We start from the raw sequence: 23,834 nt of genomic DNA on the forward strand, positions 1-23,834 counted from the left end.
ATACTTAGTAACTGGGTGTCAGATTTTACATATATACAGAACATTTGCCATACTTAGTATCTGGGTGTCAGATTTTACATATATACAGAACATTTGCCATATTTAGTATCTGGGTGTCAGATTTTACATATATACAGAACATTTGCCATACTTAGTAACTGGGTGTCAGATTTTACATATATACAGAACATTTGCCATACTTAGTACAAACAAGAATGCTTTAGATCATGATCACAAAAGTTTTTCGAGGCAAGTGATTGAATACCATCAATAATTTTGTGTAAAACTGAAACCATGACGAAAATTTGAAATTGGTTCCCAATGGGCATTTATGACATGGAAACATTACAACTATGTAATTCTCGCACAAAATGTCAGCTCTGGATTTGATATCACAGAAAAAATCGTCATATATTATGAAAAGTCAGGCTGTAAGTGTAGCAGTGAATAGAATGTCGTATACGTAATCAAATTAACCACACAATTAGTGACGTAATCCGCGTACTTCTGTTAGATGTTATTCAATAATAGTTAACATATTCTGATGACATGAACCACACAATTAGTGACGTAATCCGCGTACTTCTGTTAGATGTTATTAAATAATAGTTAACATATTCTGATGACATTAACCACAAAATTCCTGATTTGATCTGGATGTACTCTACATAAACTTATATTGACGTAGTTTGCATGCTCTTACACGTAATAATACATACCATTCTGGACAACATAGGCGATAGACACCGAATAAAGTGTTGAATTAGCGACAAAGAACTCCCCAAGGATTGGGCGCGCACCGTGCTGTAGAGAATGGAGAAAAATCTATGTACTGGGTACAGTGTCCTAGATATCACGGTACATTCACTAGAAATCACGGTACATACACTTAATATCACGGTACAAACACTAGATATCTCGGTACATAAACTAGGTATCACGGTACAAACACTAGATATCTCGGTACATACACAAGGTATCACGGTACAAACACTAGATATCACGATACATACACTAGATATCACGATACAAACACTAGATATTTCGGTATATACACTAGATATCAAGATACATACACTAGATATCACGGTTCATACACTAGATATCACGGTACATACACTAGATATCTCGATACATAACACTAGATATCACGGTACATACATTAGATATCACGGTACGTACACTAGATATCACGGTACATACACTAGATATCTCGGTTCATACACTAGATATCTCGGTTCATACACTAGATATCACGATACATACACTAGATATCTCAGTACATAACTAGATATCTCGGTACATAACTAGATATCACGATACATACACTAGATATCACGATACATACACTAGATATCACGGTACATACACTAGATATCAGGATACATACACTAGATATCTCGGTACATAACTAGATATCTCGGTACATAACTAGATATCACGATACATACACTAGATATCTCGGTACATACACTAAATATCACGGTACATACACTAAATATCACGATACATACACTAGATATCTCGGTATATAACTAGATATCTCGGTACATTCACTAGATATCTCGGTACATAACTAGATATCACGATACATACACTAGATATCACGGTACATACACTAGATATCACGGTACGCACACTAGATATCACGGTTCATACACTAAATATCACGATACATACACTAGATATCTCAGTACATAACTAGATATCTCGGTACATAACTAGATATCACGATACATACACTAGATATCACGATACATACACTAGATATCACGATACATACACTAGATATCACGGTACATACACTAGATATCACGATACATACACTAGATATCTCGGTACATAACTAGATATCTCGGTACATAACTAGATATCACGATACATACACTAGATATCTCGGTACATACACTAAATATCACGGTACATACACTAAATATCACGATACATACACTAGATATCTCGGTATATAACTAGATATCTCGGAACATTCACTAGATATCTCGGTACATAACTAGATATCACGATACATACACTAGATATCACGATACATACACTAGATATCACGGTACGTACACTAGATATCACGGTACGTACACTAGATATTATGGTACATACACTAGATATCTCGGTACATAACTAGATATCACGATACATACACTAGATATCACTGTACATACATTAGATATCACGATACATACACTAGATATCACGGTACATACACTAGATAGCTCGGTACATAACTAGATATCACGGTACATACACTAGATATCACGATACATACACTAGATATCACGGTACATACACTAGATATCACGATACATACACTAGATATCACGGTACATACACTAGATATCACGATACATACACTAGATATCTCGATACATACACTAGATATCTCGGTACATAACTAGATATCACGGTACATACACTAGATATCGCGGTATATACACTAGATATCACGATACATACACTAGATATCTCGGTACATAACTAGATATCACGGTACATACACTAGATATCGCGGTATATACACTAGATATCACGATACATACACTAGATATCTCGGTACATAACTAGATATCACGGTACATACACTAGATATCGCGGTATATACACTAGATATCACGATACATACACTAGATATCTCGGTACATAACTAGATATCACGATACATATACTAGATATCTCGGTACATACACTAGATATCACGGTACATACACTAGATATCGCGGTATATACACTAGATATCACGATACATACACTAGATATCTCGGTACATAACTAGATATCACGATACATATACTAGTTATCTCGGTACATACACTAGATATCACGGTACATACACTAGATATGTCGGTACATACACTAGATATCACGATACATACACTAGATATCACGGTTCATACACTAGATATATCGGTACATAACTAGATATCTTTCTACATTCACTAGATATCACGATACATAACTAGATATCACGATACATACACTAGATATCACGGTACATACACTAGATATCTCGGTACATAACTAGATATCTCGGTACATTCACTAGATATCTCGGTACATAACTAGATATCACGATTCATACACTAGATATCACGGTACATACACTCGATATCACGATACATACACTAGATATCACGATACATACACTAGATATCACGGTACATACACTAGATATCACGGTTCATACACTAGATATCTCGATATATACAATGTTTAAAGCGTACCAGAGAACATGGTTACGTAATGTGTACAATATATCACGGGTACATAGATAGAAATTGTTGGTATTTTATGGAATTCACGGTGGACTGGTAGTTTAAGACGTGGTCATGCTCTTTTTTTTCTTTTTTTCACCGAGTGAAGTGATGTGAAGTCGTGTTTGTGTATTGTGTTAATCGGCTATCGAGTGCACGCTACACGGAGTCCTCATGCACTCAGTACGGACATTATAGTGTGTACCCACACATACTTCATTAGTATTCAGAAATGTAGGTCGGGTTGAATTACCTCGGGCTTTTCATATTGGTGTTACTTGTGTCATCGACAGGTATAATAAATTGGCTGTCTTACGGACAAATTCTGAATTTTATCATTTTCGGACAGTTCGCTTAGCGAAAATGTATGGGGATTGTAGTGTAGTGAACTCTATAGAACTCTGTAGCTACGCAGATGTTGTAGGTCGTTGACCGGAAGTGACTACTTTTATCCTGGGTGATTGACCACTTGAGTTGAACTTGACCTTTAGCTGGCGATTGTCCAGCAAGCGCCACAATGGGACCGCACCTGTCTTACTTCAGGTAACGTATATGTCCCTGTATTGTTTTCTTGACTACCTTCTCATGGCGAGAGTGTTTTGATTCGTTATTGTAACACGTATGATATTTGTTGTACACGAATAAACCGGATTCGGTGCCGTAATCCGGAAATTCTACGTGTTTGGCAGTAAAAACTCGAGAACGTTGTTGAGATTAGGATTTCTACTGTTGAAGAAGTCGTAACTATTAATGTTTAAAAATTCATTTAAAACTTTCCTGTGGCTTCGTTATGAAAAAGCTCGTATTGATTATCTTGGTCGTTTCAGTGGGATTGCACTATAATTCGACATTTATCTTCTCTCTGGGCAGACAATATTGACGTAAACAGTTGGTATTTATCACCAGATTCCAATAGATAAATCGACACACTAAACTGATTCACCTGTCACAGTAGTCTAAGTTAAGTAACACTATGGGTACCAAAACCAGAGGGAGGTAAAGTTGCTTGTTTCGATGTTGTCACCAAATATTGTCATTCGCTAAATGTTTACTGGTTATTTTTATACAAAAGTTATACGTTTTGTAGGAATAGTGATGACCTAATCGGCTTGTACACTGATTTGTTTGTTTATTTGTTGACATTTGTATTGCAAGAAATAATGTTAAAAACATGGGAATGGGTTTATTTTCAATTTTGTCTTGTTTTTGTTTTCTTTTAGTGAGACGGCGTAAACATTAAAGATTAATGTCGTATTTGTGTATTGGAATAAAGATCAATGCCGTTTAGCTCCACACAATGGTTTAACGTGATGGAGCGATCCGTTTATCGATTGTGTGCTGTTTTAAACGTGTGCTCAAGTTACACATCGGCTGCTCGGGATGTACGTTGTTGCTTTACTCTAATCGCACGTCGACACGACATGCTGAAGATTAATTGAAATATTCTGAAACTCGGTGAAGTTGAGGATTAAAAGGCTATCATCTACTTATTTGAAGATGTAACGTTTTTACGATCCGGACCAATTAATATTGGGTTGAAATGGGCATTCTGGAAGCTTTACGCTCACCCGTGTAATCACAAACGTAAAAAATAGATCGTTTTGTTTGTGATATGAGATATGTCTGAGCGATGGATAGCCGAGTTACTGTTTATAACGATACAACGAAGCACGGCAGTTTTTTTTTATATGTTCACGTGCGAAAAATACATGCGCTGTATCCCACTTTTCAGTTTTGTCATTTTGTCATGACAATGAGCAGCCATTTTCGCTGAAACAGTGCAGTAATTGCATCCTACATTCCAACCTGAAACTCTAGCGTGCCGTTATATAAACTGAATTTTCTGTGATGTCGTGATACACATTTTGTTACTAAGGAAGACTAGATCACATGATGTCAATAGTGGCTGTGTAATTTGGTAAGAAACTTGCCCCAAATTGGTATGGATGGTTTGTCGCGAGCCTCCTGCATTTTGTTCAGTGAGGTAGCCGTCAGCAATTCCAGTTTGTCTCAAAATCTAATGACGGGGCGATACACCTCACGAACAAACGGGAAACAAAACGTTTTCATTAATTGGAAACGAAACGAAATTTAGGGAAATTATCTCAATTGCTTTGTTGAAGTGGCCAGGTCCATGTTACTCTGACACCTTGTATTCATTACCTTTTCTTTGATATTTAGAAATACCATGTAAAATATGTCATTGTTATACTTTTCCCTACCATAAAATTAAATATTAGATGATATATAGATATGTGGATTATTGGCACGAGGGAGAAAGCTTAATATCTTACTGAAATTTGACAGTTTGCATCCAAATTTGAATTGGTTCTTACGCTCCGCTTGACTTCGCCGTGAAAAAAACATCAACGACTGAAGCCAAGCGGACAGGAACGATAGCAGGTTAATGTATGAAAGTCTTGTATCTAATTCTGGGGAGCGTAAAAAGAACCGAAATATAGGATTAGTAATATCATATCAAAAGTTATTTATTGAAGACCCCGTATACACCGCGACCAACTAAGGGAATTAGGGCTGGTCCGATGAAGAGCACGTTAGGGGACGTAAATAATTTTGGAGATTTATTGCCCGCGGCGGGAGGTTTATAGTTTACGCTAGTGTACGAGTTCCGGTTTAGAAATCAAAACAGATATTACACTTTCAGACTTGGCAGTTTAACATATAACCACCAACACATATGGTCTCCTTCCGTTGTAGGAAAGAAATGAGCGTAGGAGCGAGTCGTATACACAAACAACTTCCCAGACTTTTTTTAGTGATGTCACTTATCCGGATACAACATTAAAATGTAAAGGTGACATGAATGCCTATTTGTGTTGGACAAGTTCCGTTGTTTATATTCCTGCACTGGTATGTTTGAACGTCTCGTGCGCCCCGACTTCCATCATGTACGATGAAATTGTGATCGGTTTTGTATAGTTCAAGGATTACTATTACGCAAGTAAACGTGTCAAGCATGGAATTCGATCGTTCACGATTTCGTGGTGTTTCGTCGTAACAGGTGCGACATGTTATATGACTTCAGCTGATTATAGTTATCACGTATTGTATGAGCTGTGTTACGTAATCCCATAACGCATTAAAGCTGAATGGGCATGAAAAATCGTCTAGAACATAGTTTGCGTGGGCATAGTAAATTCTAATGGTGAGCGGAGTAGTTCTTGAAGATGTTGTTCATGACCGACATAGACCTGTAAACATCTATTATTTATGATCGCCGATATTTCTGTATTCGTTGATATTGTAGCTTCTCGTTTACCTAAAGAAAGAGTATGATAGATTTAAATTACAAATAATAATCCTATACGGATTTTTCCATTACGGGATGAGTTTTTTCGCCAGTTGACTGACATTCATTCTAAACTTTACACCAAATCACTGTGAATTTCTCATATTACTCACATGTAAAATACTACAGGAACCTAGGCGTTATTCTCTCCTGTATATAGTGTTGAATAAAAAACATGGATGTCATAATTGATTTTTCGCTGAAACATTGAACCAGTAACGAATCGTGGGGAAGTTTTTTGGTGGATGATCTTAGCTTATCAGTCATGCTTGCCCGAATGGGGGTGAGAAAAAGGGGTTTTATGCAGCAGGAATACTCGGCGCTACATGTCTTACACTAAAGTGCAACATCATTCTTTCCCGCAGCGGTTTGTGTTCATAGGAGAAATGAATCTGTCTGTGTTGTCGTGGTTGTGCCTTGGACAAGACACTTAACCTAAATACGCTTTAGATGACATGCGACGGGACTTCCGTATGGTGTTAAATGAGGCAGCAACCTAATACTGTTTCTAAGAGATCTCGTCTCAAAATGACCCTTTCTGTTCATTGTACGATTAAGTTACAATATACACTTTGATGAAAAACATGGCAACGAAACTGACGAGATCGCCAGAATATTCACAAAACTTAAAAGTCAACAATAAGATATTTCGAAATTACATACTGAACGTACGTAGAATGTATATATATGATATCGTGAATGAAATGTTATATCGATATACAGGTAAGTTGATAAAGCGATGTCAATACGAAATTTGATCCAAACCAAGACAACCGAGACTTTTTCATGTGCAAATTTCCCCTGAATACAACAATAATATTACCGAACTAACTTGGTGAGAGGAGACATGAAATGTAATATCTTAGACAGTGTTTGAGAAGAAAGTTTCTGGACAATTTTGAAAAACACGAGAACGTAATTTATCCTTCGGGAGATCTGCTTGTGTTGCGTCACCAGCGACTGTATTAGTTAAATGCCGATAGAAGATACAGCACCCAGTTAACAAGTATATTCATGATGTTATATATCATTAAATTCACACTTTATTGTACTTTGCAATTTAAACAACGTTATACATATTGATTTCTTGCCACAATATATGTATTATGAAATATAAAATTTGGTATCTGTTACAGTGTACATGTAAACAAACGTGAACAACAGACAGCAAGGACAAGCGTGTTTATTCAGACCTGCTAACAATTGATATTACCGGCCATACTGGCGTGCGTCAGGTTCGATCTAAACCGAGGCTCTGAGCCTGGTTAACTTCCCTTTTTGTATAACATTTCCTCAATCAATATTGAAAATATATATTTTATTAAAGGAAGCTGTTCTGCATGATTAATTTAGCGATATCAATGACAATCTTTCACGACTGTGACCGAAATTTAATAAATTACTTGCCGCTCGTCAAGGCGTGAAGTAAACTAATACAGTGGTCTTACGTTGACGAAAATTATCGACTGCGTGTATACGTATATATATATATCTACCGTGGTACACCAGACACACAGCTGAGCGTCAGGAAGCAAGTTCTGTAAGGCTCGCGGACTCGTGTCATTCAGGGCAAGTTTGTGTATTTCTGTGTTCGTTTTGTAATTACATTTGGTGAGTTGTCAGCTGCGTAAACCTCGTTCACGACTTAGGATGATTAAGGTGAATTCGCTGTAAATTCACGCATACTAATGTTGGATTTTCCCCTTTTTTAGATGTTTAAAGAAATAAAAACAAACAGTATGCCTGGTGGTGGAGAGTGGGCCTCTTCCGGAACTCCTCGGCCTGGACAGAAATCTCCGAGGACGTTTGTAATTCCGGAACACCTGAACGGGGAGCAGCTGGAGGAAATGATTGCAACGGCCCCTCTTGATTTATCGGTGTTCAGTGTGCAATCAAAGCCGACTCGTAATGCCGAAAGTCCTCTAGATTTATCGTTAAAAACTAGGAAAAGAACAGCGGATTCTACGGATGAAAACCATATACAAATGTGTGTCTTGTCTGGTTCTAAGAGGGTTTGCCAAGGGGTTGCGGGAACACCCGAAACACCGGATAGATCCTTCGGTTTCCGCCAAAGTCTATCTAGATACGAGGATACAAGTAACTCGTGTAAGGGGGACACTTATAAAAGACAGCTAAGTACCGACTTTGAAGGAAAGCCAACCGTGATCAAAAATGGATTTCCATTGGACAAATCTCCTGCTACTTCACAAATTCAGGAACATCAGTATCATTTTTTCCAACAAAAGCAACATCAGCCACAACAACATCAGCATCAGCAACATTTGCAACAGTTGAAAATCCGTCAACAAGCCATGCAGTCCCCACAGCCGGATCTAACTCCACAACAGCTCTTGTCTCAGAAACATCAACTCATACAACAAAGACAACAAGCTTCCACACAACAGATACAACATTTAACGAAACATCAGTTGTCTTCACAGCAACAGATGTCAAAGCATCAGTTTCCACAACAACCACCGTTGTCAACACAGCAACAACATTCATCATTGCAACAGCATATAAGCAAACACCAACTTTCACCTCAACAACAACAGCAGCAGAAGTTGAATCAACAGCAACTACAACAGCAGCAACAGCAGCAGCAACAACAGCAACAACAAAAGCTCCAACAACAACTTCACGGATTCCAAAATCATTCCCAATATATCAAACAGGAACAGAAGGCGATAGGTCAGACCACATCACATGAGCAAATTCATTCCAATACTTTATTTCAACATGAGCTGAAACGCCAAATCATGCGACAACATCACCATCAACAACAACAACATCACCATCAACAACATCAACAACAGCAGCAACGTCATCTCCGTGACGATATAGTTCCAGAGAGATGTATTCAATCTAAACTATCTGAAAAAGCCTCTCCTGTACTTCAAGGTTACACTCCACAGCGACCCAGAAAACAGGAACCATCAAGTCAGCAGGGTCTCCAAGGCTGTGCATTACGTGACAACACAAGGACAGATAACTCTTCCCAAAACACGGACAACAGTCGACATTTCAGTAAACAGATGGAATCACGTGGTTCTCATGGACAAACATTCACTATCAAGCAAAATTCGATAGATGCTACGGGGTTTACAAATGAACTTACAAGAACTTCAATTGAGAAACAAACAAATGCGACATATTCCACAAGTGTTGATAATTCTGGATACACGTGTCTCTCCGTTACTTCCGGTAATCATTCGGGCGGTATTGTGCACGCTGGTCCAATTGGTCCTGCTGGTTATTCGAGCTACACCGGCCAGTCCAGCCGGACAAATGTTCCTGGGTTCAGTCCGTCCACTAATCTTCAGTATTACAATATGAGCGGGGGTAGTATGTCCAGACGACAGTCCCCGCACTTTGAAGCCATTCAGCGATGTAGTCCTGATAGTACAATATCTGCAAATTCTCCAAAGCATTTCCATAGCGACGCGGAGATTTACAACGACAGAATAAAGCAGCATAGGGCCATGATGGCGACGGATCCATCGCGACGACTGGAACAGGGTTCAGGGTTCAATTCTCACCTCACCCCTGCTACACATACATTCACCGAACCTCATTCGCCGGCTGGTACTAATAATGGACATATATACACACGCGAAAACTCTCCTGGAGTTCTTTCACGGGGCTCGGCTTCATCGTATAGAGGACATTCGCCCTCCGCCATTCGCCAACTTTCTGTGCAGTCAAAGACTGGATCACGTGGTAGTTCGCCATCAGGTGGGCGTAATATATTACCTTATCTATCGCACTCACTGAGTCCCCTTGTACACAGTGCCATGTCTTCTCCCGTGGTTCCCGTGTCTCGTGTCGAGAGATCTATCATCAGGGGCACGAGTGGTGTGTGTAAAACTCCGTCTAGCGACAATCAAGATATTCATTCCAACACAAATGTCTGTGATACTAAAACGAATTTACAAAATTCGGTTTTGAAACATTCTTCAGTGCAGCGAACTATTCCAGACCGCCCTGGTACCGTTGCCTCTTCACCGTCCGATTCGTTAGATCCTGTTGTGTGTATTAAAGAAGAGAAAGCGTTCTCCGTACCCAAACAACTTCCGGTACATAGACCTGTCACCAATAGCGAGAAAACTCTACAATGTGATATAAAAAAGGAAAAAGACAACCAGTGCCAAACAGCTAGTGGTAGCGATGCTCGGAAGACGGAAGAGCCCGAAATTGAGAGATATACATACCCTCTCACGATAGCTATTCCAGGAAGTGTGGCTACAACCTCGGTAAATCAATCTGTCCAGTCGTGTGCAAAGGAAACCAAGTCAGAGACCGTCGTAGTAAAAGCTCCACGGCCATATTCCAAGAAGCAGATCATCATGAACGCTGTAAATAATGATGAATGTTTGAAAAAAATCGTGAACACAATTTCTACTCCTAAAACTAAACCTGTCCAATATGCAACAACGGACACTCATTTAAATCAGAGCAGTTTCCAGAATTCTTCCCCTACTTTCCCCGAGTCCCCAAAGATGCCAACTCTGAGTCCACAACAGAAGTTGTCGCCTGCCATGGTATCGCCACTTATAGGTGAACCCCCAACACTTGATCCACCAGACGTGTCTTCACAGCGCATGCGTCTAGAACAAGGCTCGAAAATATCATTGATACGGAAGTTTTCTGTGGGAGGATTAAATGATAAGTCGGAAAGTCGGTTAGAGGATAGTCCTGCTTTTAATGAAGGCGATAATCGTCAAAATCGTACAGACCACTCTATTATGGGAGGTAACTCGTTTAACAAATGGAATTCTTGTTATAGTAAAAATATCCCCGTGGCGAACGTATCACCAATGGTACACGGTCACAGTACTATGCGGGCAAAAACGAAAGCAGAAATTACTAGATCGCAGTCATGTGAAAGTCCTAAATGTGACGTCGATTCAAACAAATCTGTTGACCGGAAACCGTCCAGTATCAGTGTTAGTGAGACGTTTGGTGATCTGAAGTTTGATGAGCGTTTCATTGACGACGATGTGCTAGTGTTGGATAAAGACGACATCTCAAGTTTTTCAAGATCGCGCAACAAAGTCAAAAGTTTAAATCGACAGAAGCAAATATCAAGTGAAAATAAAGTGGAACGTAAAACATTGCTGTCCGACTGTCCTTTAAAGTCGGCCGATAACGAGGCTGATATATTCCGCGGACGGAAGTCGTCCGCATCTAGACCTGTATCGGCAGACAAATCTCGGTCGTCTTCGGCTGAGAAATCTCGATCCTTGCTAGCGGAAATCGCAAACTCAGAAGGTTACGTTGCAGAGACCAAAGTCAAGGCCAAGACCGATGACCTTTTGACCGATGACCCTGCAAATCTTGGTCGTGAAGAGAGGGCTTTGTTGGTAAGTATGTTATTTAAGATAACAAATTTTCTAATCCCAAGAGGTCAATGTCCGTGAAATTGCCTCCCTTTGGTCTTAACTTTTACGTTCGCATGACTGAGGACTTCTGATTTTGTCCCCGTGCCAAGACATACAAAAGTTGTTTTTTTTAAATGGTAGTTACTGTTCCGTGATTAGTGTGTAGTATCGTGGTAGTGTAGTGTCTAGGATGTCTCGATGAGTTCCGGCTCCAGTGGGAAGGATCTCTAGATTCGAGGAGACGTAAACACGCGCATTCGACACATACAATTACGTAGTTCTTAGCATACATAGGGAGGACGCCCAGACTCCTTATTAAGGTATTCACGTTTTAGAATTTAATTATTTAAAGAATAAATGTAACGTCATATGAGATATTCTTCATAAATAGTGATATACGTTACTTTTACAGATGAGACATTTCTGTGTAAGCGCGAGTTTGGATATTTCCGAGAATTTTATCATCGACGCGAAATGATTTCTACGAAGAATACTCGGAAGGATTTGTGTTGTGAATTTTGCTAACATTTGATCACGGAAACAGGTCAACAACAATTCTCCAGGTTTAAATGATCCTTAACACAACAATCGTCAGAAGTCCGGTTCAAAGAATAAATATAACTAGATGATTATTTTATAAGACGATGACTGTTTATTTGTAATGACGGGTCAGTTCGAGTTCTGATGGAACGAACTCTTGTGTTCGTCAGCCTGGAAAAATCATTACCATCCCCAAACTTTATGCCGGGGAAAGTCACCGCTTTACGAGATGAGCGCTGCGCGAGACGTGATCTCCAGCTCCTCGCATCAATCTTGAAATACGTGTAGGTGGAGCCTCTGAACAAATAACACACTGATTATTTTGTTGATAGAAGTATCAAGGCCGTAGAGCAAGTGATGCATAACAGTATTTCATGTTTTATCCACATCCCCACCCCAACCCAAAATCCCACCCCAACTCAAACCCTCATCCTCAGCCAAACCCTCATCCCCAACCAAACCCTCATCCCCACCCAAACCCCCACCCCAACCCAAAACCCCACCCCAATCCAAACTCTCATCCCACCCAAACCCCCACCGCACCCCAAAATCCCACCCCAACCCAAACCCTCATCCTCACCCAAACCCTCATCCCCACCCAAACCCTCATCCTCAGCCAAACCCTCATCCCCAACCAAACCCTCATCCCCACCCAAATCCCCACCCCAACCCAAACCCCCACCCAAACCCAAACATTCATCCCCACCTAAACCCTCATCCCCAGCCAAACCCCCACCCCAACCCAATCCCCCACCCCAACCCAAACCCTCATCCCCACCCAAACCCCCACCCCACTGTGAACAATATTAATATTATCATAGGCATCTAATATACCTTGAAAAACAAATTTCTCAAATAAAATTATTTTCGTCCTATCAATGTGTTATATATATCATCCTACTGAAAGCGTCGTTACATTTTCAATTTTAAAGAATATTTGTCCAAAATACTGAATACCATTTGTTGTGTTTCGATTTTAGAGAGCTATCAAACGTTTTGAAGAAATGGAAGAACGAACAGAACAATCCCCGTCATCACCAAAACCTGCCAAGCAATCAAACACTAAACTCAAGGTAAGTGTAACAAACACAATCTCGCTAATCACTTCACAATTCAAGTCTGGTCAATTGTGAAATTATCACCGACAGAGGAACAACTAGAAATACATCCAACTCGAGGTTAAATCTAGGTGTAACAAAACACCGACAAAGTCTTGTCATTTCATTTAACTCACCGATCAATCAATCATCAAATTGAAGATATGTATAACTAAATACCGACTAATCCACGCCATTCTCTTAAAACTGCAAATTAATCAAACACCAAACTCGAGACATGTATAAGTAAACACCAGTCAAACCACGCCATTCTCTTAAAACTGCAAATTAATCAAACACCAAACTCGAGACATGTATAAGTAAACACCAGTCAAACCACGCCATTCTCTTAAAACTGCAAATTAATCAAACACCAAACTCGAGACATGTATAAGTAAACACCAGTCAAACCACGCCATTCTCTTAAAACTGCAAATTAATCAAACACCAAACTCGAGACATGTATAAGTAAACACCAGTCAAACCACGCCATTCTCTTAAAACTGCAAATTAATCAAACACCAAACTCGAGACATGTATAAGTAAACACCAGTCAAACCACGCCATTCTCTTAAAACTGCAAATTAATCAAACACCAAACTCGAGACATGTATAAGTAAACACCAGTCAAACCACGCCAGTCACGTAAAAATGCAAATTAATCAAACACCAAACTCGAGACATGTATAAGTAAACACCAGTCAAACCACGCCATTCTCTTAAAACTGCAAATTAATCAAACACCAAACTCGAGACATGTATAAGTAAACACCAGTCAAACCACGCCATTCTCTTAAAACTGCAAATTAATCAAACACCAAACTCGAGACATGTATAAGTAAACACCAGTCAAACCACGCCATTCTCTTAAAACTGCAAATTAATCAAACACCAAACTCGAGACATGTATAAGTAAACACCAGTCAAACCACGCCATTCTCTTAAAACTGCAAATTAATCAAACACCAAACTCGAGACATGTATAAGTAAACACCAGTCAAACCACGCCATTCTCTTAAAACTGCAAATTAATCAAACACCAAACTCGAGACATGTATAAGTAAACACCAGTCAAACCACGCCATTCTCTTAAAACTGCAAATTAATCAAACACCAAACTCGAGACATGTATAAGTAAACACCAGTCAAACCACGCCATTCTCTTAAAACTGCAAATTAATCAAACACTCAAACCGAGACATGTATAAGTAAAACTCAAACCACGCCATTCTCTTAAAACTGCAAATTAATCAAACACCAAACTCGAGACATGTATAAGTAAACACCAGTCAAACCACGCCATTCTCTTAAAACTGCAAATTAATCAAACACCAAACTCGAGACATGTATAAGTAAACACCAGTCAAACCACGCCATTCTCTTAAAACTGCAAATTAATCAAACACCAAACTCGAGACATGTATAAGTAAACACCAGTCAAACCACGCCATTCTCTTAAAACTGCAAATTAATCAAACACCAAACTCGAGACATGTATAAGTAAACACCAGTCAAACCACGCCATTCTCTTAAAACTGCAAATTAATCAAACACCAAACTCGAGACATGTATAAGTAAACACCAGTCAAACCACGCCATTCTCTTAAAACTGCCAAGTAATCAAACTCTCTCCGGTAGGTATAACTAAACGCCACGCTATATGAAAGAATTATGGTCAAATACAGACGCCTGATAATATAACTGAACTGTTGTCGGTAACAGACATCTGATGATATAACAGAACTGTTGTCGGTAACAGACATCTGATGATATAACAGAACTGTTGTCGGTAACAGACATCTGATGATATAACAGAACTGTTGTCGGTAACAGACATCTGATGATATAACCGAACTGTTGTCGGTAACAGACATCTGATGATATAACAGAACTGTTGTCGGTAACAGACATCTGATGATATAACCGAACTGTTGTCGGTAACAGACATCTGATGATATAACAGAACTGTTGTCGGTAACAGACATCTGATGATATAACAGAACTGTTGTCGGTAACAGACATCTGATGATATAACAGAACTGTTGTCGGTAACAGACATCTGATGATATAACAGAACTGTTGTCGGTAACAGACATCTGATGATATAACAGAACTGTTGTCGGTAACAGACATCTGATGATATAACAGAACTGTTGTCGGTAACAGACATCTGATGATATAACAGAACTGTTGTCGGTAACAGACATCTGATGATATAACAGAACTGTTGTCGGTAACAGACATCTGATGATATAACAGAACTGTTGTCGGTAACAGACATCTGATGATATAACCGAACTGTTGTCGGTAACAGACATCTGATGATATAACAGAACTGCTGTCGGTGACAGACATCTGATGATATAACAGAACTGTTGTCGGTGACAGACATCTGATGATATAACAGAACTGTTGTCGGTAACAGACATCTGATGATATAACAGAACTGTTGTCGGTAACAGACATCTGATGATATAACCGAACTGTTGTCGGTAACAGACATCTGATGATATAACAGAACTGCTGTCGGTGACAGACATCTGATGATATAACAGAACTGTTGTCGGTGACAGACATCTGATGATATAACAGAACTGTTGTCGGTGACAGACATCTGATGATATAACAGAACTGTTGTCGGTGACAGACATCTGATGATATAACCGAACTGTTGTCGGTGACAGACATCTGATGATATAACAGAACTGTTGTCGGTGACAGACATCTGATGATATAACAGAACTGTTGTCGGTGACAGACATCTGATGATATAACCGAACTGTTGTCGGTGACAGACATCTGATGATATAACAGAACTGTTGTCGGTGACAGACATCTGATGATATAACAGAACTGTTGTCGGTAACAGACATCTGATGATATAACCGAACTGTTGTCGGTAACAGACATCTGATGATATAACAGAACTGTTGTCGGTAACAGACATCTGATGATATAACCGAACTGTTGTCGGTAACAGACATCTGATGATATAACAGAACTGTTGTCGGTAACAGACATCTGATGATATAACAGAACTGCTGTCGGTAACAGACATCTGATGATATAACAGAACTGTTGTCGGTAACAGACATCTGATGATATAACAGAACTGTTGTCAGTGACAGACATCTGATGATATCACCGTCTGGTATTATTTACACACGCTTGCGTAATTATGACACACAATTTCGCGTACAGGAGGTAGACGGGTTTGATCAATTTAATGTCATATACTGTTTAAATGGGATTCATATTTACAAAGCTACAGAATATATTTGCATTTTTAAAACTCGTTAGCCTAGCTTATAGTAATATTTGTCGAATAATTTTGATCCAGTTTTCTTAAGAGATGCCGTTTCGGAAACTGAATAAGATCACTAACGTTTGTCGTTACACGACACTGTTGTTGACTCAGCATCAGTTTCTTCCTAGTGTCGTCTCCACTTCGAGCAGTCTGAATCACCGGTAAAGCACGGAAGTGGCACTCACGCTTTCATCTTTAACTTCGACTTGCAAAAAAAATATTTCAAGGGAAAAAGATTTGCAAAAAAAAAAAAAAAATCATTTCAAGAAAAAAGAACAATTTGTAATTTTATTTGATTGAAACACTTTTTAAAAACTTATCGATCACATATACATACAATACAAATATAATACAATAGATATTTAGAAACACGTTTGTAGCTATCAATGTGTGACTAGAGTTTTGACAAGTGGGATGATTAACGATGGTTTGAAACCAAGGACAGGTGCTTGGTCAATAAGGAAAGCGACAGAATAAATTTAAATGTCATCTTTAGTAAATGTCATATATTCGTCCTATATAAATATGTTGATAAAGACCTCTTGAAATGTGAGTGACACGTTGGTATCGCTTTGACGTACGATGTGTTATACATTAATGTATCACCGCCATTGACGTGACAAATTCTGTGATGGATGAAGGTTGTCCTGTTATTTATTGTAAAACTACAGGAATATTTCGTTACAGTTTTTTAAACTAATTTAAACTAATGCAGAATTATTCCAGTTATGTTGCATTTGAATATTATTTATGAAAGCATTTTCATCTCGCTCGTAAGACATCTATACACACACGTGTATTATACTATAAGCTGTTTCGGCTTGTTTTCGGATACGCCGTCTTTTCTGTCCTAATGTTGGATAACCAATCTTATACGGGAATTTAACATAACCTTCTCCATAAAGGATTTCGTCTTTCGGAAATATCAAAGGCATGACAATGATTCTGAGTTGAATTAAAATATTTGATAATTGGGTTTAGACGAATTCACTGAACCGAAACTACAGAGAAATTAGTAAGTCCATGTCGTCATGCTTAAAAATGCCAACATATTAATATTTTTATGCAAAGTTAATGAGGGGTCTCTTTCTTGCATGCTATAGCTGAATAGTGAAAGCGTCTGTCAGCCTTTATCATGCGTCCTTCACCACTGGGTCGCGACGAGGCCTAGTTGGAACAGCTGACCGAAAGTCACTAGCCTTAGGTCGGTGATTTCCCCAGGAAGTTTCGGCTTTCCTCCAACACCCAAGCCTGGCTAAACTATTAACGACAGTAAAAGAACACGACTGAAGATTCTGTTTTATCCCATCCCGTCATTCCTTGATCTGTAAATGTTTTTTGATAAAAGAAAACTGGCTCTATAGTTAGGTTTTTATCTGAGGTTTTTTTCCCCGGAATCCATCAATGGCCTTACCGATGAAGCTTGCTCGTAGTTTTTCTCGAATCCACAACAACATGTCGACCAAGGACACCCGAAACCCCCGAACCGTTCCTATTCTGGCACCTAAACTACTGTAAACTGTAGAAAATGGTTTATATATCTTAATTATATGTAACAGATGATATTAAATAGGACAAACTACCTCTGTTAAAGCGATACTATGTTTAAATTCTGCATTAAAATCGGTGGAATGGAAATTGATATCAGGGTTGAATATATTTTTCGGTCCACTTTTGTGACAGGTACAATGTCTCTTATAGTATGTCGACGGTTACAGACAGTTGCACAAATATATTTTTCTGTAACTTTACGCCAGGTCTGTGCTATGTTGATAATACATTTGCATACTGCATGTATAATTGGGTTTGTATCTATATATACACGCGCCGTATCTACGGTACATGTAATGGGATAAATACAACACTTTATCTGACAGTTATTTACGGGAAACATGCTCCGTATCTAAAGGTAGATGACGCTATAAGTAGTATCGAAGGTCTGGGTAAGATAACTTTTAGTCCATAGTTCGAATAACCTCAAATCCTGTTCAGATATAGATTTACGGAGCAGACACCGTCATATTACCCCCCCCCCCCCCCCCCCCCCACACACACACACCATACTACGCTTCTCAATAATTATTACAAAACAGATGCAACTTCAGATTGATGAACCAAAAAGATAGTTACGCCCAGGAATCAATTTGATTTTGCCTGGGAATTTTTTGAAACTATCTTATTATGTTTGTAAAATATTCTGCAAATGAGAAAATAAAGAGAAGGATAATTCGTGGTTATTTGTTTTACTAGGCTGATGAAATACGGAGAAAAGCGAGAGGAAATAAACAGCGTATGAGCAGGACAGATCGCTTACTGGGTAAGTATACACAAGTTTACATATCAGGCCAGATAACAAAATAAAAGTCAACAACATCATTACTTCGGGTCCGACAAAAATGCAAATAGCTGATACCGTATCACGTACAAGTATATGTACCATGTTACAAATGAAGATGTAATGGGTTGTCCACACAACAGACATACACAATCTGATAACGCTGGTCACGTATGTATTTTCATGTAAATTATTCACATGATTTACATAACATTAAAATGTCGCGGAGGCGGCGAGTCGTGTAATCGGGACTCGAATTACACCGCAAACAGCTCATAATAAACCGGAAATGTAGCGACTTACGTCATCCTACCAGACAGGCGCTACATGGAATATGTCAATTTCGTATATCGCCTGTGTACAGTTTAAACAGAACGGAAATGACATTTTCCAATTTGATCAATTCTGTCACACAGGCTAAGCATTGACAAATTTTCGGGATGCCATGATATGCAGGCACCATAGCCGGAATTTCAGTCTCTTCTCAGTGTCAGCTGAATTATCTAGTCATTGTCACTTTATTTCAGGAAATGAATGTACAACGACAGGGCGATTGCTCCCAACAAATTCCTCATCCGACTCCCATTTTACATTATCAAAAACATAGTAGGATATTTTTTAGAAGTATTTAATTGAGGTTGCTGCTTTTAAATGAACGTCTTTGACGAGGACAAGAAGATGGAAAAAAAGATGACGTGACCCTGTGAACTGGTGAATTCATTTCAAAATCTCTTGCTTGATAACGCGTGCAAAGTTTTCGTCAGAGGAAAAGAGGCGCGTGCAATAGGTTATCATATCAGTTAAACATTGTCGGGGTTCTTGTTAAAAACTGTTTTTTTTCCGTTGGTAATGTTTCACTCGCAATTAGGCGTGACAATATGATTTTAATCACTAAACTGCTTTCGACATCTGGTCGTTTACGTTGTGTATAAACCGAGTTCTTGTACTTTACAGAATGTTCATATTGTACATATGACCCTGTTCTGAACGAAGCTTAATGTTTGATATTTTGTTTGTCGAACCACTTCTAAGATTTCTTTAAGTAAGTAGTATAATATTTCAATTCAATTGCTGTTTATTGGGTGATTGTAGGGAGACAAAAATGGATTGGAAGGAGAAAGAAGAAAAAGAAGATCGCCAAACCGAAAGGATTCATAGACTTCAAACCAAAGGTGCTTGAGCCTCGGACTCGAACCCAGGCAGCTGGTAAGTAGTGCGCTGTGATATAAAGCATATCTGTATTAAACTTCAGATTAAATATAATGTCTTGCGGGTAACCTGATCTTTCTGAACTTAACTAACGTATGTAGAAAAAAACCTACACCCACTGAAATTCCTAACTGTTTTATTCCTATTTCCAGAAATTTTACCTGAAAGAGTCCACAACAACATTACACAATAAAATACCACTATAATATATAGAAATAACGAACCTTCAGCGGTCAACATATTCAGGTTTATACGATTTTAACATTTTTTTCAGGTAAAAAGCCCATATACGATCGTAATGCCGCTTATGACAGAGAACTCTCGCGCGAGGAATGCCGAAAGGCGCTCAAACGACGGGAGCGATTGCGCCAGACGGCACGCCGAATTTGTCGTCGGATGAGTGAAAAACAAGAAAAGTTGGCACAAGAGCGACGTTTATCGACAGACTCTGTGACGGAGCATGATTCGACTGAACCCGGGAAGGATGAAAACGGAAATAAAGATTCGAAGACGGCTAATTCCGGGACGTGGGAGGTTGGAGACACCAGTTCTGCCCTTAAACAAACCCTTCGAAGTGGAAAAAGTAAAGGCGGGTTGATGATGACTTTGTTGTTCAAGCCGAAACATCTGAGGTTTGGGCGCAGACATAGTCCAAGGCGCGGCGGATACCAGTTGAGGACCACGACGCTGGTGGGCGCCACCGGCGCACGATCAAAGCGCCTAGAGCTGGGTAACAGGCTTGAAGGTGCCAGGCGGCGGGGACAGGCAGCTAGACGGAAACTGAACGACCAACGAAGACAGCATAGCATTGAGCAACAGGTGAGACAAAATTGATCTTGTTTTTAAGGTATGAGTTTGGAAACAACTCTTACGTCATCTTAAATTTTCATAATTAGGATTTAAAGTTGTAGTTCATCATTTTCGATCAATTGAATATTGAATGTTGTGGGCGTACTTTAGGTTTAATTTAGCGCTATTCAAGTTTAGCACATCATCGATCTTTTGACAGATTATCGATCTTTTGACAGATAAACACAACTAACAATTACTTTTTAAGCAGAATTAGCGCAATGTTATTTTAGCGCAACATTTTCAGTGCGGAGATCACTAAAATAGAATTACCAATAAATCAAGCAGGTTAACAGTATAATGATGATGAGGTTTAATAACCTTTCCTTTATGTCAGGAACAACAGGTTCCTCCTATAACCAGCGATATGGTGGAGGATGGTGTCAACGATTCTCTCTCATTCGACGAGAGGGATTTAGAAGACTCCTCGTTTTCTACTAAGACTGAATTCCCGTCCGATGGATCTTCTCAATTTCCTGTCGAAGTGAAGAAGCTAGCTGTGTGTCGAGACACAGGGGAAACCATTCTTCACAGGGCGGCTAGAATGGGGCACACGGTGAGTGATTTTGTTGCGCCCTCCGTCGATTTGTTCAGATCAGGTAGAATTCTAACTGAAATTTATCTGCGGTATAAAATGCTTGTGTTTTATGTGACATGACTAAATTGCGTGAAACTCGACTGTTCAGTATTCATAAATAGTGGTCTGAAGTTAATTGGAAGGATGAAGTGTTCGGGCAGACCTCGTGTCTTATCAGACTGAACTTAAAGTAGATGAATTACAACACTTTAACTCGCCAATGAACACATCACTCAAAAATGGAGTGAGAAACCTTATTTGGGTCTTGCAGTTATACGAGAAATTCAATATTGATGAACCGTTGGTTTTGTTACACTTGAATTATATGTAGATATTTTTGTTGTCAGGAGATCGCTCTTCATTGTGTGCAGTCAGGACGTGTTGACGTGAACGTGCGAGACAACGCCGGATACACGCCCCTACACGAGAGCTGTGTGAGCGGTCACAGGGGAATAGCTCATCTTCTTCTGTCTCATGGTGCAAGCGTCAACTGTTCCTCCCAGGACGGTATCAGGTAAAGAAAGATTATCCTTTATACATACAAAAATACAACGCTTTTGCCTTTCGTACTAAACACGCAAACTTGGTTGGTTGCCTACATCGGATTCTTCAAAGTACTTAGAACATGGATTCCAGACGCACTGGCTGCGTTGTATGATGCATGGAAGGATAACTTCCACACCGATGGTAAATTTTTACCTTCCTTTCCCCATAGCATTTACTCCGACATTCAAATTAAATTTTCCCTTAACGGCATCGAAATAAAATTTCTACAGAGCTCATGTTGATTGTTGAACTCGTGAACGACGTAAAATAAAAATTCCGATGATAAAACTCGGTTGAAAAAAATGGGATCTCGAAGCTGTAACTCCCACTAGGTACCTGGTACATGTTATACATTGATTACAATACTTGTTTTTCTGTCGCTGTATTGATTGCACCAGACCTTAAACCTGACAAGTGCCTTTTTTACCCCACAGCCCGAAAGGGTGTGGGGTATTGCGAACACGCACGGCATCCGTCCGTCTGTCTGTCCGCAATTGCATTCCGCTTATTATCTCAAAAACTACATCACCGGTCATCACCATTTTCACTGGGGATGTTGGGCCTTTGGACCTATACAACCCTATCGGTTTTCGTTGCCGCCCGATATCCAATATGGCGGTTACGGGCGCCATCTTGAATTTGCATTCCGCTTATTATCTCAAGAACGACAACACCGGTGGTCACCGTTTTCACTTGGGATGTTGGGCCTATTGACCAATACAACCCTATTGTTTTTCGTCGCCGCCCGATATCCAATATGGCGGTTACGGGCGCCATCTTGAATTTGCATTCCGCTTATTATCTCAAGAACGACAACACCGGTGGTCACCGTTTTCACTGAGGATGTTGGGCCTATTGACCTATACAACCCTATTGTTTTTCGTCGCCGCCCGATATCCAATATGGCGGTTACGGGCGCCATCTTGAATTTGCATTCCGCTTATTATCTCAAGAACGACAACACCGGTGGTCACCGTTTTCACTGAGGATGTTGGGCCTATTGACCTATACAACCCTATTGTTTTTCGTCGCCGCCCGATATCCAATATGGCGGTTATGGCCGCCATCTTTAATTTGCCTTCCACTCATTATCTCAAGAACGACATCACCGGTGACCACCATTTTCACTGAGGATGTTGGGCCTATGGATCTACACAACCCTATTGTTTTTTTCGTTGTCGCTCGATATCTAATATGGCGGATACGGGCGCCATCTTGAATTTGCATTCCGCGTATTATCTTAAGAACGACATCACCTGCGATCACCATTTTCGCTGGGCATGTTGGGTCTATGAACTTACACAACCCTATTGTTTTTCGTCGTCGCCCGATATCCAATATGGCGGTTACGGCCGCCATCTTGAATTTGCATTCCGCTCATTATATCAAGAACGACATCACCAGCGATCACCATTTTCAC

General features: G+C 39.5%; 1 protein-coding gene across 2 annotated transcripts in view; it reads left to right on the forward strand.

Annotated features, from left to right (window-relative positions):
* Window positions 1–23,834, forward strand: part of LOC132559195 (uncharacterized) — a 67,873-nt gene that overhangs the window by 14,197 nt on the left and 29,842 nt on the right. For both annotated transcript variants that reach the window (XM_060223811.1, XM_060223812.1), the window contains exons 3-9: window positions 8,286–11,936; window positions 13,475–13,567; window positions 19,149–19,215; window positions 20,326–20,439; window positions 20,717–21,261; window positions 21,629–21,847; window positions 22,216–22,382. In XM_060223811.1, coding sequence (XP_060079794.1) covers window positions 8,286–11,936; window positions 13,475–13,567; window positions 19,149–19,215; window positions 20,326–20,439; window positions 20,717–21,261; window positions 21,629–21,847; window positions 22,216–22,382 — 4,856 coding nt within the window. The remainder of the gene's footprint in view (window positions 1–8,285; window positions 11,937–13,474; window positions 13,568–19,148; window positions 19,216–20,325; window positions 20,440–20,716; window positions 21,262–21,628; window positions 21,848–22,215; window positions 22,383–23,834) is intronic.

This window comes from Ylistrum balloti, unplaced genomic scaffold, assembly GCF_031769215.1.
Source record: "Ylistrum balloti isolate Yb309-2 unplaced genomic scaffold, AGI_CSIRO_Ybal_v1 Utg370874, whole genome shotgun sequence".
NCBI lineage: Eukaryota > Metazoa > Mollusca > Bivalvia > Pectinida > Pectinidae > Ylistrum > Ylistrum balloti.